The 17,134-nt window shown below is 52.9% G+C and overlaps 1 protein-coding gene across 9 annotated transcripts in view; it reads right to left on the reverse strand.

Annotated features, from left to right (window-relative positions):
• The window catches only part of EPB41L1 (erythrocyte membrane protein band 4.1 like 1), a 70,126-nt gene extending 60,549 nt beyond the window's left edge, over window positions 1-9,577 (reverse strand). For 7 of the 9 annotated variants that reach the window (XM_068525108.1, XM_068525107.1, XM_068525104.1 and 4 more), the window contains exons 1-2: window positions 9,303-9,563; window positions 6,955-7,083 (exon numbers count right to left, since the gene is read on the reverse strand). In XM_068525108.1, the coding sequence (XP_068381209.1) occupies window positions 6,955-6,991 (37 nt within the window). In that variant the 5' untranslated portion in view covers window positions 6,992-7,083; window positions 9,303-9,563. Of the gene's footprint in view, window positions 1-6,954; window positions 7,084-9,302 lie in introns of all 9 variants that reach the window. The other 2 variants (XM_068525103.1, XM_068525100.1) reach the window with 2 other exon arrangements.
• Window positions 9,578-17,134: the final 7,557 nt, after the last annotated feature.

Consider the following 17,134-nt stretch of genomic DNA (forward strand, 5'->3'; position numbering starts at 1 on the left):
GTCACTAAGCAGCCTTCAGACGCTGTGGCTTTCCATCTCGGTGGCCTGCAGGGAGAGGGTGTCCTTGCCCAGAAGAGGCAATATCCACTTGGCCTGCAGTTGTACCTCTCATTAAAAATGAATCGACCGGTTTATACATCAAGCTGTCCCACCAGGGTTAGCATGACTCTGCATCTCTGAGCCCAGTAAATTGGATTTGTTCTTTTTCTCCATCCCCACTTCCATCCAGGTCCAAGCCACTCTCAGCTCCTGCCTGCATGGCTGGCCTATCTCTTCCATGGCCTCCCTGTAGCCACTCGGGCCCTCTTAGGGTTTATTCTCCACAGAGCAGCCACAGGGATTTCTTCAAAACTCCATTGGATGCCCTCTTTAAAACCTCCAATGATCTCCCATCAAAATAAAACAGAAATTCTTTATCAAAGCTCCAGGTCCCTGCACACAGCCCCTGCTTCAGCTCCCACCACTTCCCCACCCCTATTGCCACCATCACTGTGATGATGGTGTCACACTGGCTTTCTGTCTGCACCTCAGCCACGCCAGGCTTGCCCCTGTCTTGGGGGTTGCCCTTAATGGTCCCTCTGCAGGGACAGTGGGCTTGTCCCCTGTCTCTTGACATCTCTCACCTTTCAGATCTCAATCTATGTGCTCCTTGATCACTCTGTCTAAAGTGGGTCCCTCCTTCTATTTTTTTGGTTATAGCTGGTTTTTCGGTTTTGCTTTATTTTGTTTTTGCCATTTTAACCACTTTTAAGTGTAACAATTCAGGGGCATTAATTACATTCACAATGTTGTACAACAACAACTACCATCTATTTCCAAAATTTTTCATCGCCCCTCAAACAGAAAGTCTGTTCCCATGAAGCAAGCATGCCGGGTTTGGTTTTTTCATAAGTTCACAAACGGAACTTATACTGATTGACTGACTTACTTACTTGTTTCTATTCCTCCTCTACAAAGACAAAAATTTATCTATCTCAGGAATTCCCTGGCGGTCCAGTGGTTAGGACTCTGAGCTTCCACTGTAGGAGGCCTGAGTTTGATCTCTGATCAGGGAACTAAGATCCCACAAGCTGTGCAGTGTGGCCCAAAAAAAAAAAAAGAAAAAATTTATCTGTCTCATTTGTCATTTTCCCCAGGGTTTAGCGCAGTTCTTAATAAATAACAATAATAAAGCTAACATTTATAGAGTTTGCTATTTACCAGGCACTGATCTAAGCATCTTACATCAATTAACTCATTTAATCTTCATAATAACCTATAATAGGTGCTCTTAATATCTCCATTTTACAAAAGAAGAAACTAAAGCACTGAGAAGTGAAGTAACTTGCCCAAGATCACACAGCCAGTAAATAGCAGTGTCAGAATTCAAACCCAGGGAGTCTGGGGTCAGATGGATGGGTAGATGGATAAATGGAAAAACACATGGGTGATGGGTGGATGGAACACCAATGAGACAAGTCTAGAGACCTGGGCTGCATTCACCTCGGGAGCCTTTCTGGCTACCAGCCAGCCAGCCTGTCCTGACAACTTATCAGACCTTACGCAGCTGACTTTTCCATCCAAACTCCTGATTATTATCCGCCTGATTTTACTGATGAGGACACAGAGACCCAAAGAGGTCTACCGATTTGCCCAAGGTCATAAGGTGTGCCAAGTCTCTCTGGCTCCAAAGTCCGTCCCACTACATGACATTTCAGCAGCCTCAGGGGGTTCGTGCTGAATAATTTCTCCCAGGGGTGAAGCTGGCTAAGGAAAAACTTCCCAAGATTGAAAGGCAAATACACTTGGAAGAGCTGAATTCAAAATCAGGACCACTGTTTCTTGTTTCAGTTCTGCCACTTCCTATCTGATGGGCCTTGGGTGAGTCACTTCCCCTTTCTGAGCATCAGTTTCCCCATTTGTCAAATAAGGATGAGAGCTCCTGTCCTCCCACTTCAGAGCAGGGCTGTGTAGAGAAAGGATGTTTCAGAGAACAAAAGGACTTTGAAATACAAAAGTTACAGTCACGCTAAAGACAAGGGAGAGTATATCACAGATGTTTACGACATGTGTACCGGAAGCCTGCCTTTGCATACATACACATAGCAATGGAACAGCATGAGGGCACACACAGCCACGAGTGCCCATGGTCATGAACAATCACTCCCTAGCCAGGAAGGTTCTGTTCTAAATCTGAGACACTGACGACTTCTACCCAGGTGTTTGTGGGAATGCTGAACCAGGTAGGAACTAATGGTAGGAAGGAGTGGAGAGAGAAAGAAATGGACAGGGTGTGGAAAACACCAAAACAAAGAGAATGCTAGGCAGAAAGTGAGATTCTTCTGTTCTGAATGATGTTTTCAATGATCAGAGTTACCAGGATAATCCTTCTTTCTTTTGGGGAAACCAGGGAGTACATCTTCCCCGTCCCTCTCCAACCATCTCCTGGGCTGTTGGTCCTCATCTGCACCCCGAGAACCATGCCCTGCTCAAAGAAGCGGGAGGATGAGCCCTTGGACTATCCTTTGAACTCCCTTGCCTGCTAACCTCTGGTTGCCTTTGGCCAATGGGAGGCACTGGCAGGAGGTCAGAGGGTGGAAGCAGAGAGGGACAGGGGTGTATCTTCCCAACTGCCCTCCCTGTGGTTCTGGTGGTGGCTGAACCCCCTCTGGGACAGCTCCTTGCACAGGCCCAGCCATCGCTGAATTCTGGTAATAACACTATTCCCTCCCTCTGTTCATTCAGGCCAAAGGGAGGTAATAGCTTCTGTCACTGTGAGTTTGCAGGTACCCCTTGTGGGTTCCCTTAACCCTGCTCGCAGCTTTATTAACTTCTCCAAGTTGAAGCATCTGAGTGGAATTCTGTTTTCTGCCAGAATCTGACTGATACACTACCTGACCCTAAATAGATATACGAATTAGAGAGGGAGGGGAGGAGAAATTGGGAAGAGGCAGTCTAGTCTAGTGGTTAAGGATAAACTAGTAGACTGGAGACCTTGAACACTCCCTTAACTTCGCTGTGACTCAGTGTCTTCATCTGTAAAATCACGAAGATAATCTTACCCACTTCACAGGTTTACTATGAAAACAGAATCGGACCATGCCCGTAAAGCACTTACATGCCAAAACCCACAGTTAGTGCTCAAGAAATATTAGAAATTCTCATCTTGAGTTCTGAGTCTAAAGGCTCAAATGTTAACAATACCATTCCCTTAGAGCAGGAATTTTTTTGGCTTTTTAAAGGGGGTTCTCTGGGTTACACAATTTTTCTACTATGAGCATGTATTACTTAGAGGAGTCAGAAAAGAAGAAGAAAAGAATTAGAAGAAAAAACGCCGTGAGCGAGAGAGAGAGAGAGCCTGCTATTCTTCCCCTCTGGGGATGATGTTACTTGCCATCGGGATCTCCCCAGTACGGAACATTCACTTCCTTGAGTGACAATCTCCAGGTGGACATGAATGAAATGACCGCCTGTGAGGAGGGAGGAGGGGGACTGTGCCGCCCTCCCAGCCGGGCCCCTAATGGAGTCAGAGGGGTGGAAACAGGAGCTGGGCCTGCAGTCATTCCCACTGCTGCTCAGGTCCGTACACGGCAGTGGGGAGACGGCAATTTGTCAGAGGCCTGCGGTACCCATGGGCACCGCATTAAATAAAACCAAGCAGTGTGAAGAGGCTGCCACCCGTCAGCACTGGCTTCTCGCCCAAAGGTTTCACGTGCCACCGCGGAGCCACAGACTGATGTGCAGTTGTAGGCCGGGGACCACGTGACTTGCCCAGAACTGCAGAGTAACAGCATCAGAAAGGAGAAGTGCCTCCCGCTTGGACCACACTGACGACTGCAAAGGCAGACAGAGACCTCCCTCTGGCGGGACATCCTCTGAGAGCCGGACAATGAGCTAGCTGCCTTCCAGGCTTCGTCTCCTTTGAGCTCCACAAGGGTCACACGAGATAGGTAGGTTTATTCCCCAGGCAGGCTCAGCTGGCCAAGGTCACACAGCTACTCAGCTTGAGTAGAGCCGGGACTTGGACCCAGGTCTGCTGACTCACAGCCCCATGCTCTTCCCCCTCGATCCTGCTACATCCCACCACCTCCGACTTGCTGTCAACCACGTAACCAAAGCTACCGTTGCTCTGGATGTAGAAATAATGACAGCAGTATCAACCCCTCCCACATGCAGGGTGCTTTACAATCTAAAGGATGCGTTTATTATCATCATTCCCTTGGACCTCACCAATCAGCAGTTGGTGAGAGGGAGCACGGAACTGAAGTTACAAACATGGGCTTGGGAGCAGTGTCCTTGCCCCCTCGGGTTCCGGGCTCCGCTGAGAAGGGAGGCAAGGAGGGGAAAGAAGTCAGGAGAAGCAGCAGACCTTCCCTGGCAACGCTTCGTGATCTCGCAGTTTCTGAATCTCTCTCACTTGATTTTGTTTAAACACTAGGAAAGTTCATTGTCAGCGTTTTTTAGAATAGAGTAAAATTGGAAACAACTTTACATGTCCATCAACCCCCTGTTGATGGCCAAATGAACTAGGATTTATCCATTGAAAAATGAATTACAGGGGCTTCCCTGGTGGTGCAATGGTTAGACATCCGCCTGCCAATGCAGGGGACAGGGGTTCGAGCCCTGGTCCAGGAGGATCTCACATGCCGCGGAGCAACTAAGCCCGTACACCACAACTACTGAGCCTGCGCTCTAGAGCCCGCAAGCCACAACAACTGAGCCCACGAGCCACAACTACTGAGCCCACGTGCCACAAATACTGAAGCCCTCAGGCCTAGAGCCCGAGCTCCGCAACAAGAGAAGCCACCGCAATGAGAAGCCCGCACACTGCAAAGAAGAGTGGCCCCCGCTCGCCGCAACTGGGGAGAGCCTGCGTGAAGCAATGAAGACCCAACACAGCCAAAAATAAATAAATTAATTAATTAATTTTAAAAAAAGAAAAATGAATTACAAAAGTATTACATATCTATTGTGAACATTTTTGAGATGGATTTCATATACACTGACACGGAAAGATGTCAGCATATAGAATGAAAAAGTATAAGTATTTCTGTGGCTGTTCACGGCTGCATATTATTTTATCCACTGGATGTTCCCAAACGTTCTCAATCATCTTCCTATTGTCGGGCACTTAGTCCCAATTTGCTACTATTATGGGAGAAGTCTGATGGGGATTCATCCAAAGGAAATTATGCAAAAAAAAAAAAAAAAAAACCAGATGCACAAAGACGCTGCACAACCTTCGGAATGACTGAAGGGAGACCAGTCCTTCATCTTAAACTCATGAGGCTGCAAACCAAATGCACGCCCCCCCACCCCAAGCTGCTCCTCCCCCAACCACTCCAGGGGACATCTCAGTGCAGTTTCCACCTTCCTTCCTCGCCAGCCCTCAAGGTCCACAGTGCAGATGTTTTTCCTGCAAGGCCGAGCCCACCCGTTCCTTATGGTCCTTACAGTTGCCAAAGGGACCTTCCCAGACACGGTTCTGTCATGCCCCAAACGCGTGCCCCGTGCAGACCAAACACCCGCAAAGGTTCTGGCAGCCTCCAGGCTCCTTGTCAAGTGGAAACACCTTAGTCTGACATTTGAGAGAGACTAAAGGGGGTGGGAACTGATGTTAGCTGAGCCCCTGTGGTGTGCCAGCACTGCTCTAGGTCCTTTACATAACAACCCTAACGTGGTCTCAGTCAGATAGGTGTGTTTGTCCACATTTGACAGATGAGGAAGCCAAGGCTCAGATCAGCTAAGTGATAGCCTGAGGGCACGTGGCTAGTACACAGTGGAGCTGGGACTAGAGCTCAGGTCCGGCGGATTCCAGAGCTTTGACAAAGACCCAAACACAAGCTGACTCTCTGAGTCACCTCCCAGCACCCCCAGCTCCCTGCACCATCTGCTGCATGCACACCAGACTGCCCGTTCTTCAAAGACGCCCCTATTTCCCTCCCCTCTGATCCAGGGGAGTGGGTGCCCTTACCCCCACAGCTATCAAAATTCCACTTGGCCTTTGGTGCTCAGCACAAAGGCCCCAATCTCCTTGAAGCCTCCGCTGATCACCAGAATAGGAATCCACGCTGACATAGGCCATAGCACCTCCTTTACCTCCCCTGTGTCATGTCCGTGTCTCTCTAGGCTAGACTGGGCGACCCTTGAGGAGAGGATGCTTCCCCAGAGGACATATACGACCTGCAGGAGGTACTCAGGGAATATTTTTCAAATTGAACAAAACTGAGTATGACCTCTGAGAAGAAACTGTGGGCGGCTCGCATTGCCATCAGGAATGTGGCTCTGACTCACACTGCCTAGATTTGAATCCTGGCTCCCCAACGACCGAGCTGTGTGACCTTGAGCAACTGTCTTTTCTTTGCTAAGCCTCAGTTCCCTCAATCTGTAAAATGGGAGGAAGAAGAATTCCTACCTCAAAGGGTTTTGTGAAGATTGTGTGAGTTAAGCCCTTAAAGCAGGTACCTGGCATGTAGTAAGTGCTCGATAAATGTTGGCTGCTACTATTCTTACCCACAAGCCTCCCACCCACAAAGGAAGCGGTTCCAGCGTGCTCCCACCCCCACCCGCCCACCCACGCTCCCGTCCCCTCCCCTCAGGGCCTCCTCTTCACAGTCCTAGCTGGTGCCCCTGCATTCCCTCCCTTGTATTTTCTGGTCATTGGGTTCCTATCAAATGTGGCAGGGGTGAGTGTCAGGGCCAACCGGCCTCAGAGCCAACCGGTCTTCCCTCATAGCCAATGGGAGCAGGGAGTCCAGAGCATTCCCCACTTCCAGGGGATCCTGGCCGGGAAGCAGAAAGCCACAGCCAACCCCTCTCTCAGGCTCCCAGCCAGTACCTCTCTGCCCCTACCCCTCAGGACCACAGGAGCACTCGGGCCACAGAGCCGCCCTTGCCTCGCAAGATCCAACATGTAGACCTCTCCACCTGGACCAGCCCTGGCACATCAGGTGTCTGGCTCTGCTGGACACCAACCTGGTATTCCCAGACACTGCCCCAGGTACAATGCCATGGTAGAGAGAGGGGTTCTGGACTCAACCACACACTTTCCAGCTGTGTAACCTCAGGCAGGTAACACGATCTCTCTGAGCCTTAGTTACTCATCTGTAAAAAGAAGATAATAATAGCACCTACTTGTCAGCGTTGCTGTGAGATAATGCAAAGCACTTACCATCCCAGTGCATGGCATACAGTAAGTGCTCAGTAAATGTCCTCACTCTGATTGTGTAATCATTGGTATTACTCCAGATAAAGATTATTATCCTTTTTTTTATAAATGGGGACACAGAAGTCCAAGAGGCTCACAAGGACACCCATGCTGGAGCGAACACAGAGGCACCTCCTACCTCAGCCAGCCTAGTCAGGAGACCCTCTCTACTGCCCCCGCACGCTCAGGCCCAGAACTTGCCTGGGCACCAGCATCCTCTTGGCTCTGGATACTCCCAAGAGGGACCAGGGCTACCAGCCACCTATGCCTCAGCCCTGGCCCATTATCTGTGAGGCAGCCTGACCTTTCCTTCTCACCTTTTGGGGGCAAGGGCTGGGAGACCAATGTAAGGCCCCTCCTAAGAGGTAGACTCAGGCTCCAGGCTATAATGCCCAGTCCATCAGAGTCCTGTGTATGGAACAGCCGCGGCAGCAGAGAAGCAGGCATTTGGGCTGCAAGAACCCCAAACCAGTTAGAAGAGCTGGGTACATTAGTGCTGGCTCTCTCACCCAGTTGCCTGTGACCTTGGACAAGTCATTCTTCCTCTCTAGGCCTCATTCAACGTTTCAATATTTACTGAGTGAGGACTACAGGACCAAGCATTCCACTCATGCTGGTTCTGGGAAGCAGTCTTCCATGAAGCTCACAGAACTGGGCCCAGGGAACGGCCATGTGGCCCAGGAAGGGTTTAATAGGAATAATGCCCCCTGCACTGATCTCCTCCAGGACTGCCTTGAGGGGCCCCTCAAGGAACCATGTGCACACACACAAATCTGGTACATGGGGTCAGCAGGCAGGCATGACCTCAGACTGGTCAGCAGAAGCCAGCTTCATCTCTGCACGGAGTTGGCAGAGCCTCCCTGGGCCACAGTGGCTCAGAGAGGAGGCTGGCACAGGCCGCCACTGCCGCAGGCTCCATATGGAGGAATGGGTGGGCAGGCGGGCACACAGTCGCCTCTCTTCTCCACACCCTTGTCCGGGACAGACAGCACCGATTCTTCCAGGAGCTTCTGAGGGCATCATTCGCGTCCCTAGCTCTCAACCTGGCCCAGCTGCTACTGAATCTGGAAGACTCCTAATGCTGGGAGGTGGCAGAGAGATGGAGCAGCTGAACCCCACAGGGCCTCAGAGAGGTCCTAAACCCGGCCCTCTTACACTCCCACCTCTGGGTGCAGAGGAGGCGATATGAGGATCCAGAAGTGAAGGCAGGAACGCATGGCAGTGTCTCTCCCTCACCAATGCGTTCTCAGAGCTCTGGAGTGGGAGGGGGTGGGGGTGGGAGCTGGGAAGCAAGGACCACGGCCGGTGCCACAAAGGAGACCAGTATCCTCAGTACTCCTTCCTCGTCCTTGTCCAGCCTCCTACGGTCCCCATGGACCACCCCCAGCCATAGCTCTGCCAGACAGTGGCCTTAGCATCTGGTAAGTACCCCGGTGGCTGCAGTCACTCGCCACCACAACCATGCCTGCCCCCAAGATCCCAGCCTCTTGGGCCCTTGGATGTCCCCAAGTGTGAAGGTGCCAGACACAACTGGGACCCACAAGTCCTCTCCCTCTAACGGGTAGGGGAAGCCTCTGGTCAGGACAACACCAGGCCAGAACCTCAGTGGTCCTAGGGCTAAGTTCTATCCCCCCAGCTTTGGGAGACTCGGAAGGGAGGTGGGATGGGAAGTGAGCCCCGAGTGGGGAAAAGACTGTAACCAGAGGGTGAAGGTGAGGGCGAGAGCTCCCCAGCATCCCAATCTTCAGCCAAGAGACTGTCCTGCAGCATCGGAAGCCTGGACGGAGATATCCAGAGCGCTCTCGGCCTCCACGGAGGCGGCAGGAGTGGTCTCGGAGAACGGAGCGGGCCAGCCCAGCACCCAGCACAATCGTTCATCCCTACAGCAAGCGTCAGCCCCCTCGCCTGCCCACCTCTCTCTCCAGGCCTCTGGGAGGCTGCAGACCTGGGAGGTAGGGAGGAACTGCAAGGACCTCCCCCGCACTGGCCGGAGGGCCAAGAGCCTGCAAACTCAGTTCCTGCCGGTCGGTCCCGACCTCCCCCAGGGCTGGAGGCTGGGCCTCCGGGTACCGAGCCCCTAGCCCCCCGTGCCACCTGATCCCCCGCACGTGCCTACCTGGGCCTGGGGGTCCCCATCTCGGGCAGGCTGGGCGGGGGGCGCCCCCTCGGCTCCTGCGGGCCGGCAGGCCGCGGGGCGGGGCGGGCGCGACGGGCCGCGTTGGGCTCTGCGGAGCAGCCTGGTCCGCGACACCCCCGCCCGCTGATGGATGCCGACTGCAGCAGCGGCGGCGGCGGCTCGGCGTGCGCCGGGGGCTGGGCACCGTGCCTACAGCCCCGGGCCTGGCGCCCGTCGCGCGGCCAGTCCCCGCCCCCGCCCGGCCTCTGCGCCCAGCCCTGGGGCAGCCGCCGCGCGCCTGCCTGCTCCCTCGCGGCGGCCCTGCCCCTGCCTCCGCCTCCTCCCTGCCGGTCTCCCTCTCCCTCTCTCTCAGGCTCCCAGGCCACCTCCTCCCGGGCGCTGCCACAGCGGCAGTTACCGGACCACCGCGGGACTGTGCATCGGCAGCCAAGTCCGGCGCCTCCGCTGACCCCACCCTGGCCTTGGACAGCCCCTGTCCCCGCTCGGGCCAACCCCTGTTGGGGGCTCGGCGGGGGAGGGGGGGGCGGAGGGGAGAGGAAGAGGAGAGGATCCCTGACTCAGAAGGGCTGACTCAGCCTCAGCCCACCAAGCCCAGCCGAATACCTTCACCTCCCCGGCAGCTCAGAGCTCGGGTCAGAACTTCCCTGGGACTCAGCGCTCCTCCCCCACCGGGGAGGAGGTCATGCAAATGTCTCCTGGGATCCCGCGTGTGTATGTGTGCATTTGTTCATATGTGCTTCGGTGACAATGACCATAAGCGTAACAGTGGGGAGTGGGCCTGTGTACAGATGTTTCTGGATGTGCCAGGTGTGCATCCAGGCTCCAGGAAGGTGGGGTTGGGGGGTGGCCAGCTGGCCTGTGGCACTGAGGTCCTGGCTCAAAACCAAGTGAAGCCCTGCTCCTCTCCAGCAGTGCTGTCTCAGAAAGCCCTCCAGACCAACTCAGGAGATCCACAGCGAGGACCTCCAACGGCCTGGCTTCTAGTCCAGCTCTGTCATGGGTCAACCAGTACCTCTGGGCACGCTGCTTTCCTGCTCTGGGCCTCACTTTGCCAACAGTGAAAGAAAGGGTGGATGTACCTATCTCTCCGGGTCCCAGTTTGTGGGGAAGTCCTGAAAGATGGTTGTGTAACCCACAACATGATCCCCAAAGATTTCTGCCCATGGGTCCACATTTGCAGCCCACATGACCCCTACTCCCTAGCCAGCACTGCCACCATCCCAGGCATACACATCTATTCTTTCCTTCTTCAAATCATTCCTGAGGACCTACTATGTGCCGGCCACTGTTCTAGGCACTGCAGAATCCACCACACTGGAAATCACAGAGGCCCAAAGCTGGGACGCCACCCAGGTGTGAACCAAGCCATCCGCACCACCACCCCCTCCCCATGGCAGGCTGCATTTCCTTCAGTGTCAGCCTCACCACTGGGCTGTGTCCCTTAGTGTCCACCTCACCAGTATCCATCTGAACTCCCACACTCCAGCAACAGGCAGCCCCCTCCCTCCACTCCTCTCTCCCAAGGTGGATGCTACATCACAGTGACCTTCCACCCCAGATCCTAGTACCAACCCTAGGGCCTCCACAGAACAAGGCTATGCCCTCTCCCCAGCGCCCCTCAGAGAACCCAAGATAGCAACCATGTCCCTTCTCCCCACCCCCAAATCAAGCCTTCTCTTCTCCAAGTTAAACGTCACGCACTCCTTCACCAGATGTTCCCAAGACACAGCTTCCGGTGCCTTCACTCTCTCTGCTGCCCACTAGGCTCAGGAGTGGTCAGAGAGCAGAGAGCCAAAGGAAACCAGATCCTCCCAGTCCTAGAGAACATGCCCTCCCTCCAGACAGGAGACAGGAAGACGGACAAACCAGCACAGGGCCAATTCCCAGAAGGACCAGAGTCCTGCTGGGCGGACTTCCTTGTAGATGTTCTCCTTTGCCTTTGGACTTTTCGTTCCCCAGCTTCCAAAATTCAGTTCTTCCCAGGAACTCCCCAGGCCCTCAGGAGTATGGCCTTGGGCAAGTCACTTTGCCACTCTGGGGTGCTCTGCTTGAATTCAATTCACCACACATTTATTCAAATGAATGAGTGAAAGGACCAGTAAAACTTAGGAGTTACACCAGATGAACTTATTGTTTCATACACACATCTGCTAAGAGATTTCTGACTGCCTGCTTCAAGTATTTTTATTCCAAGTTGATTCTTAGCCTCCTCTGCTTGCTGCCTTTCCCAACCCTGGGTTCCTGTGGGCAGGACAGAGCTGCCAAGCCAGAGCCCTCCATTCCTCCTAGTTCAACTCTCCTTCCTTCAACCGTCCTCCCCTTCCTTTCTTTACCCAGGCAGGAGCCTTCCCCTCCCTCCCCTGGGGCAGGACCACTTTCCCACCCTCCTCAGCTAGATGGAGCCTCTCACTTTCCCAGAAGAATCCAGGCTACATTCCAAAAACCAAGGCAGAACATTCCCAGCCATCGTTCTGGTTTTATAGCCGAAGGGCCCAATTCCCTTCAGGTCAGTGGGACCACACAGAAAACTGGGCTTCTTTTACTGTTATCATTATTTCTCTTTCTATTATTATTATTGGCTAACATTTCTATTAGCACTTTCTAGTTTGCAAAGTACTTTCATGTTCCATCCTCACATCTTGTGACATACTGTCACCCCCCCCCCCGCCATTTTATAAACAGGCAGTCTGAGGTCCAGAGCGGTGAGTGACTTGTCCAAGGTCACACTTGCACTATAACACTGACTGTCTGGACCAGACATCTTCCACTTCACCCCACAATAACATTGTCCAGAGAAATCTGATTGTGGTGGGGCGGGGGTGGGGTGGGGTGGGGGAACTCTCTGAAGAACACACGGCCCCCTGTAGGCATCAGTTGAAATCACTACCCCAGATACTTGGCTGCCTTCATTCCCAGGGCAGGGAAACTGAGGCACAGGACCAACCCAGAACCACATCTTGTGAATGCCCCCATGGAGAAATGCTAGGGCCCCAGGTGAAGGATGAGGAGCCTCCACCCCACCCCCCGTAAAGAGGGGCTCTTCTGAATTCGGCTTCCAGCCCTGGCTCTGCCACTTCTTTCTATGTTACTTGGGTAGATGATTTGACCTCTCTGAGCTTCAGTTTTCTCACCTATAAAGTGGGAGAAATTCTTCCTGCCCTACTTCTGTCGCTGAGTTGCTGTGATGGGTTAGCAGACGCTGGCAGAAGAGAAAGGACAGGACCCCTCATCCCCTCTCGGGTCTGCCTGGGAAGCAGGAGAAAGTCTTTCTTCTTAAATTTTAACTGGAGGGTACTTGATGGCGCAAAAGTGCTAGGATACAGGAAAGCCAGGAATAGGATGGAAGTGATGCTCTCTCCCTTGGCTGGGAAGGCAAAACTCATGGTGTCCGCTACAGTCCCCCAAGGCCACTGGTGGGGCAGAGACCAAACAAAATACTCCGGCAGGCCCCTCCCACCCCTCCCCTTTTATCATTCAGATAAGGAAACCAAGGCCCAGAGCAAAGCAGCACCTTGCCAAGGTTACCCCAGGTAGTCAATGGTCTCACGACTCCCAGACACCAGGGGCCCCTTGATTCCTGGGTCGGCAGGGTGGGGTGGCAAGCACTCATAGTGCAAGGATTTACTCTTTCATTCAGCAATCAGTGACGTGCACACTGAGCCTGGGGAAGGCAAGAGGAATTGGGTAGCCTCTGTCCTTGAATTCACCGTCAGTCCAGTGGAGGACAAAGGCACACAAACCTGCACGTCAGAGGGTACAGTAAGATGAATCACCACCACTTTCTGAGTACTAGCTCTGTGCCTGGCACCAGTGACACATTTGTTTAATCCTTATAACAATTCTCTGGCATGGAAATTATTAACTCCTTTCATAGCTGGAGTCACTGAGGCTTGGGGTTAACGACTTCCCAAAGTTCACCCAGCTAATAAATGGCAGGGCCAGGATGTGACTGCCAGATCTGTCTGATGTCAAGCGCTGAGCTTCAACCCTTATCACCCCCTGCAGTGGAAGCTCGGAGTCTTAACCACTGAACCGCCAGGGAAGTCCCTAGATTTTGAAGATTTAATAAAAGAACTGTACTGTATCTCAATAACTTTTGTATTGCAATTATAATATTTTGGATGTATTAGGTTTAATAAAATATATCATTAGAATAATTTTATCTGTTTCTTTTGGCTTTTTTTTTTTTTCACGTGGCTACCAGAAAATTTAAAATCACACATGTGGCTCGCATGTGCGGCTCACATATTTCTTTTGGTCAGCACAGGTTTAGATTCTCTGAGGTCCTAGCCCAGCCCGTGGGGCTCAGAAAAGGGTTCCTGCAGGAGGGGACACCTAAACTGAACTGGGTTAAAGGCAAGGTCATGGGGAGGAAGGTATGCCAGGGCAAGAGAGCTGCAGGGCCTCTGGCTCTGGTCCCAGAGGGCGGCCAGGCCTGGGTGGGCTGTGCTGCAGCCCCAGGAGCTGAGAGCTGGGCCAGCTCGTGGAGGAAGTTACCAGAGCCAAACTTTCCAGATCAGCGTGATCTACGGGCCTGGGAAGTTCTGCCTGACAAGGCTGTTCTCACTGATCCTTGGTGCTCTCTGGAAGGCCCTGCAGGGCAGCTGTGTCCGGGTGTAGGGAGCAGGTGGAGGGATGGGCAGCCATGCCCACCTGACAGGGACCTCCCGGCTCCAGCTGCCCCTACCGCCTCTCCTTCAGTCTCCTCCAAGAAGCCTCCCAAAGCACTACAGTCCCCAGGGACCTCGCCATCCTCTCAAACCTTCCAGCCCAGACCGTGGGAACTACACACTCCTGCCTTCGGTCATACTCTGGCCTGGAATGATGATGAAGCTGCACAGAGGGTCACAAAGCACGAAGCACTTTTCCATCCTTAGTGTGGTGAAGAGCCTGGGGGCAGTGGTTACCTCCGGGGTGGGGGTCAGGGGCAAGGACAGGGGAGTTACATTAATAGTACAGGAGGGCTTCCCTGGTGGCGCAGTGGTTGAGAGTCTGCCTGCCAATGCAGGGGACATGGGTTCCAGCCCTGGTCTGGGAAGATCCCACATGCCGCGGAGCAACTAAGCCCGTGAGCCACAATTGCTGAGCCTGCGTGTCTGGAGCCTGTGCTCCGCAACGGGAGAGGCCACGATAGTGAGAGGCCTGCGCACCGCGATGAAGAGTGGTCCCCACTTGCCGCAACTAGAGAAAGCCCTCACACAGAAACGAAGACCCAACACAGCCATAAATAAATAAATAAATAAATAAAATTAAAAAAAAAAACAAAAAACAAATAGTACAGGAGCTGTGTGACCTTGGGCAGGGCCTAAACCTCTCTGAGCCTCAGTTCCCACCTCTGTACAATGGGGGTAATATCAGCACCACCTCTTCAAGCTCCCATGACATGAGAGAATACCCAGGAAGGGCTTAGCAGGCCCCTGCGGTACCCTCAGTCCCTCCAAAGCCTCCAAAGGTCACCTCTCCTCCAGGAAGTTCACCCTCCATGCCTCTGCCACCCAGTCTGTCCCTTCTCTAGCCTGCTGGGCCACACATCTCTTGTCTCTACTTCTGAATTTGGGGTTCAGTTGTGATGAGGCTCTCTGACCTCTCCAACAGGACTGAATTTGTCAAAGGTGGGAACCTTGCCTGTCCCTTCCTTTCCATCGCTCCTCCCCCTCCCCCTCTCCTTGCACTTCCCCCACAGCCAGGCCCCTGCACAGGGCTGCGCATCCCAGAGGCTCTCACAGCCCACTCTAGTGGCTTGAACACTTGGCCACTATCTTTGGCCAAAAACAATGTGGGTCGGATGACTGTGCATATTCTGAGGAGCTGGTCCCGCTCTGCTCCCTCGCGGGAAGAACCTTCAGTGGCCACACATTCTCTGATGAAGCAACTCAAATCTCTCCGCCTGACTCTGCAGTCCTTCACAGCCTGGCCTCACCTGCCTCTTCAGCCTCATCCTCAGGGTCCCTGCGGGGAAGCTCAGTCAAACTGAATGGTTCTGGGCCCCCAGGGCATGGCGGTGCTGGCACGGCCTCTCTGCTTTTGCAGGGGTTCTTTTCTCTCCCTGGGAGACCCTCTTTCCCTTTCCCACGGTCATTCTTTCAGCCATCCTCCAGGAAGTCCTTCCTGATCCCCTCCTCTTTACAATAACCCCTCCCAGCTAGGAGGAACCTCTTGGCCTCTCCCCTCCCTCCTACACTCTGCCCTCTAGCCCTGGGATGTGTGAATTTCTCCCCTCAGTGCCCAGCTCAAAATATGTGCATGGTGTATGTCCCTTGGGACACATCTGCACTCTCAGAGCCAGAGGCCAGGGAGCAAGCCCGAGTCAGGAGTTCACCCCGGATGCCAGGACCCTGCTGAGTCCTGCTGACCCAGACTCCACCTCGGCTACATTTCTTAATGGATCTCCATGCTCCTGCTGTCCCTGGGAAATCAGCCCTCCCCTAAGATGTCTGGGAGCCATACTCCTGGGGCCTGAACATAAAAGATCTGGCCACGTTCCCACTGGATTCAGACATCCACCCAGCCTCCCATCGGGTGCCTGAAGTGTCAGCTGAGGTTTGCATCATCACAGCATCACAGATTTCTTGCAGTCAGAAGAGACCTTGGAGAGGATCACACTGAGGCTGGGAGCAGTGGGAGGCAACAGGAGAAAGGCTATGTGTGTTTGTCTGTGGTCCCCTGTGCCAGAAGATGCTGCAGCGACACCATCAATCAACATCAGCATCGCAGAGAGCCTTTGGGACTCCTCTACGTGCTGGCACTGTGTCTAGCAATATGCGTACATTTTCAGTTTTTAATTTCGTACTTCTCTGTAAGGCAGAGATTATATATTCCACCTTGATTTTACAGGGGAGGAAATGAAGCTCACAGCAGGTAAGCCACTAGTCCAAAGTCACACTGCTAGTAGGTAGGGGGCCAGGATTCAATTCTAGGTTTGCCTGACTCGAGAGCTTGTTTGTCCACCATTAATCCTGCATACATTTGATTTAACACAAATTTACTCTAAAGATGCTGGCCATGTTTTAGTTCCTGTCTGGGAAGTAGTTACATAAATATGAGTAAACTTATGATCTGTGTACTTTTCTGCATTTATATTATAACTTCAATAAGGTTTTTTTTTTTTAATGTTTTTGTCCCAGAGATGAATCTATGCTAGAGACTTTGGGGGTGTGAAATACTCTTAGTATTAGAGTCTGAAGCTAGAAAGCTGGGTTTTGTTTTTTTTCTTTTCATCCATCTTTCCATTTCAATAGGGACTGTCCTAAAGAACTCATAAACCCCCAAGCCAGACCAGCAAAATTTCACCTGCTGTCTGTCCGCTGCTCAGACTACAAACATTTTCTTGCACTTACATTCCCAGCCCAGGTGCCACCTAGCCAATATTCAACTTCCAGAAGCTGGTACTGCTCTGCAGTTTTTGCAATCCTCTCCTCATCCACCCATCTGCCCCAGACAGCTAGACCAGCCGCTGCATCACTGTTAATCCCCAGCTTCATGAGATGGCCAGGCAGCCACGTCTGGATGTTCCCATTTCCTCGTACCAGGCCAGGCTGGGCAGAGAAGTCGTCTGTGTATGTAAACCCAGCCTTCTGCTTGGGCGGCTCTTGCCGGACTCTCCTGGCCAACTGGGCCCTCTGTGGCTTTTATCTTCCTGCCCAAAATAACCATTGGCTTCAGTGGTTCTCTGGGCACAAATCAGACTCTCATGAGAGCCTGTGGCAGCTTGAAGACAGGAAGGGCACGTTATCCGTCTCTGTTTCCCCAAGGCACCAGGGCAAAGGTTTGTGGGATTTATTGAGTGCCTCTGTGTGCCTGGAGGGACCTGT

This window comes from Eschrichtius robustus, chromosome 16 (assembly GCF_028021215.1).
Source record: "Eschrichtius robustus isolate mEscRob2 chromosome 16, mEscRob2.pri, whole genome shotgun sequence".
NCBI lineage: Eukaryota > Metazoa > Chordata > Mammalia > Artiodactyla > Eschrichtiidae > Eschrichtius > Eschrichtius robustus.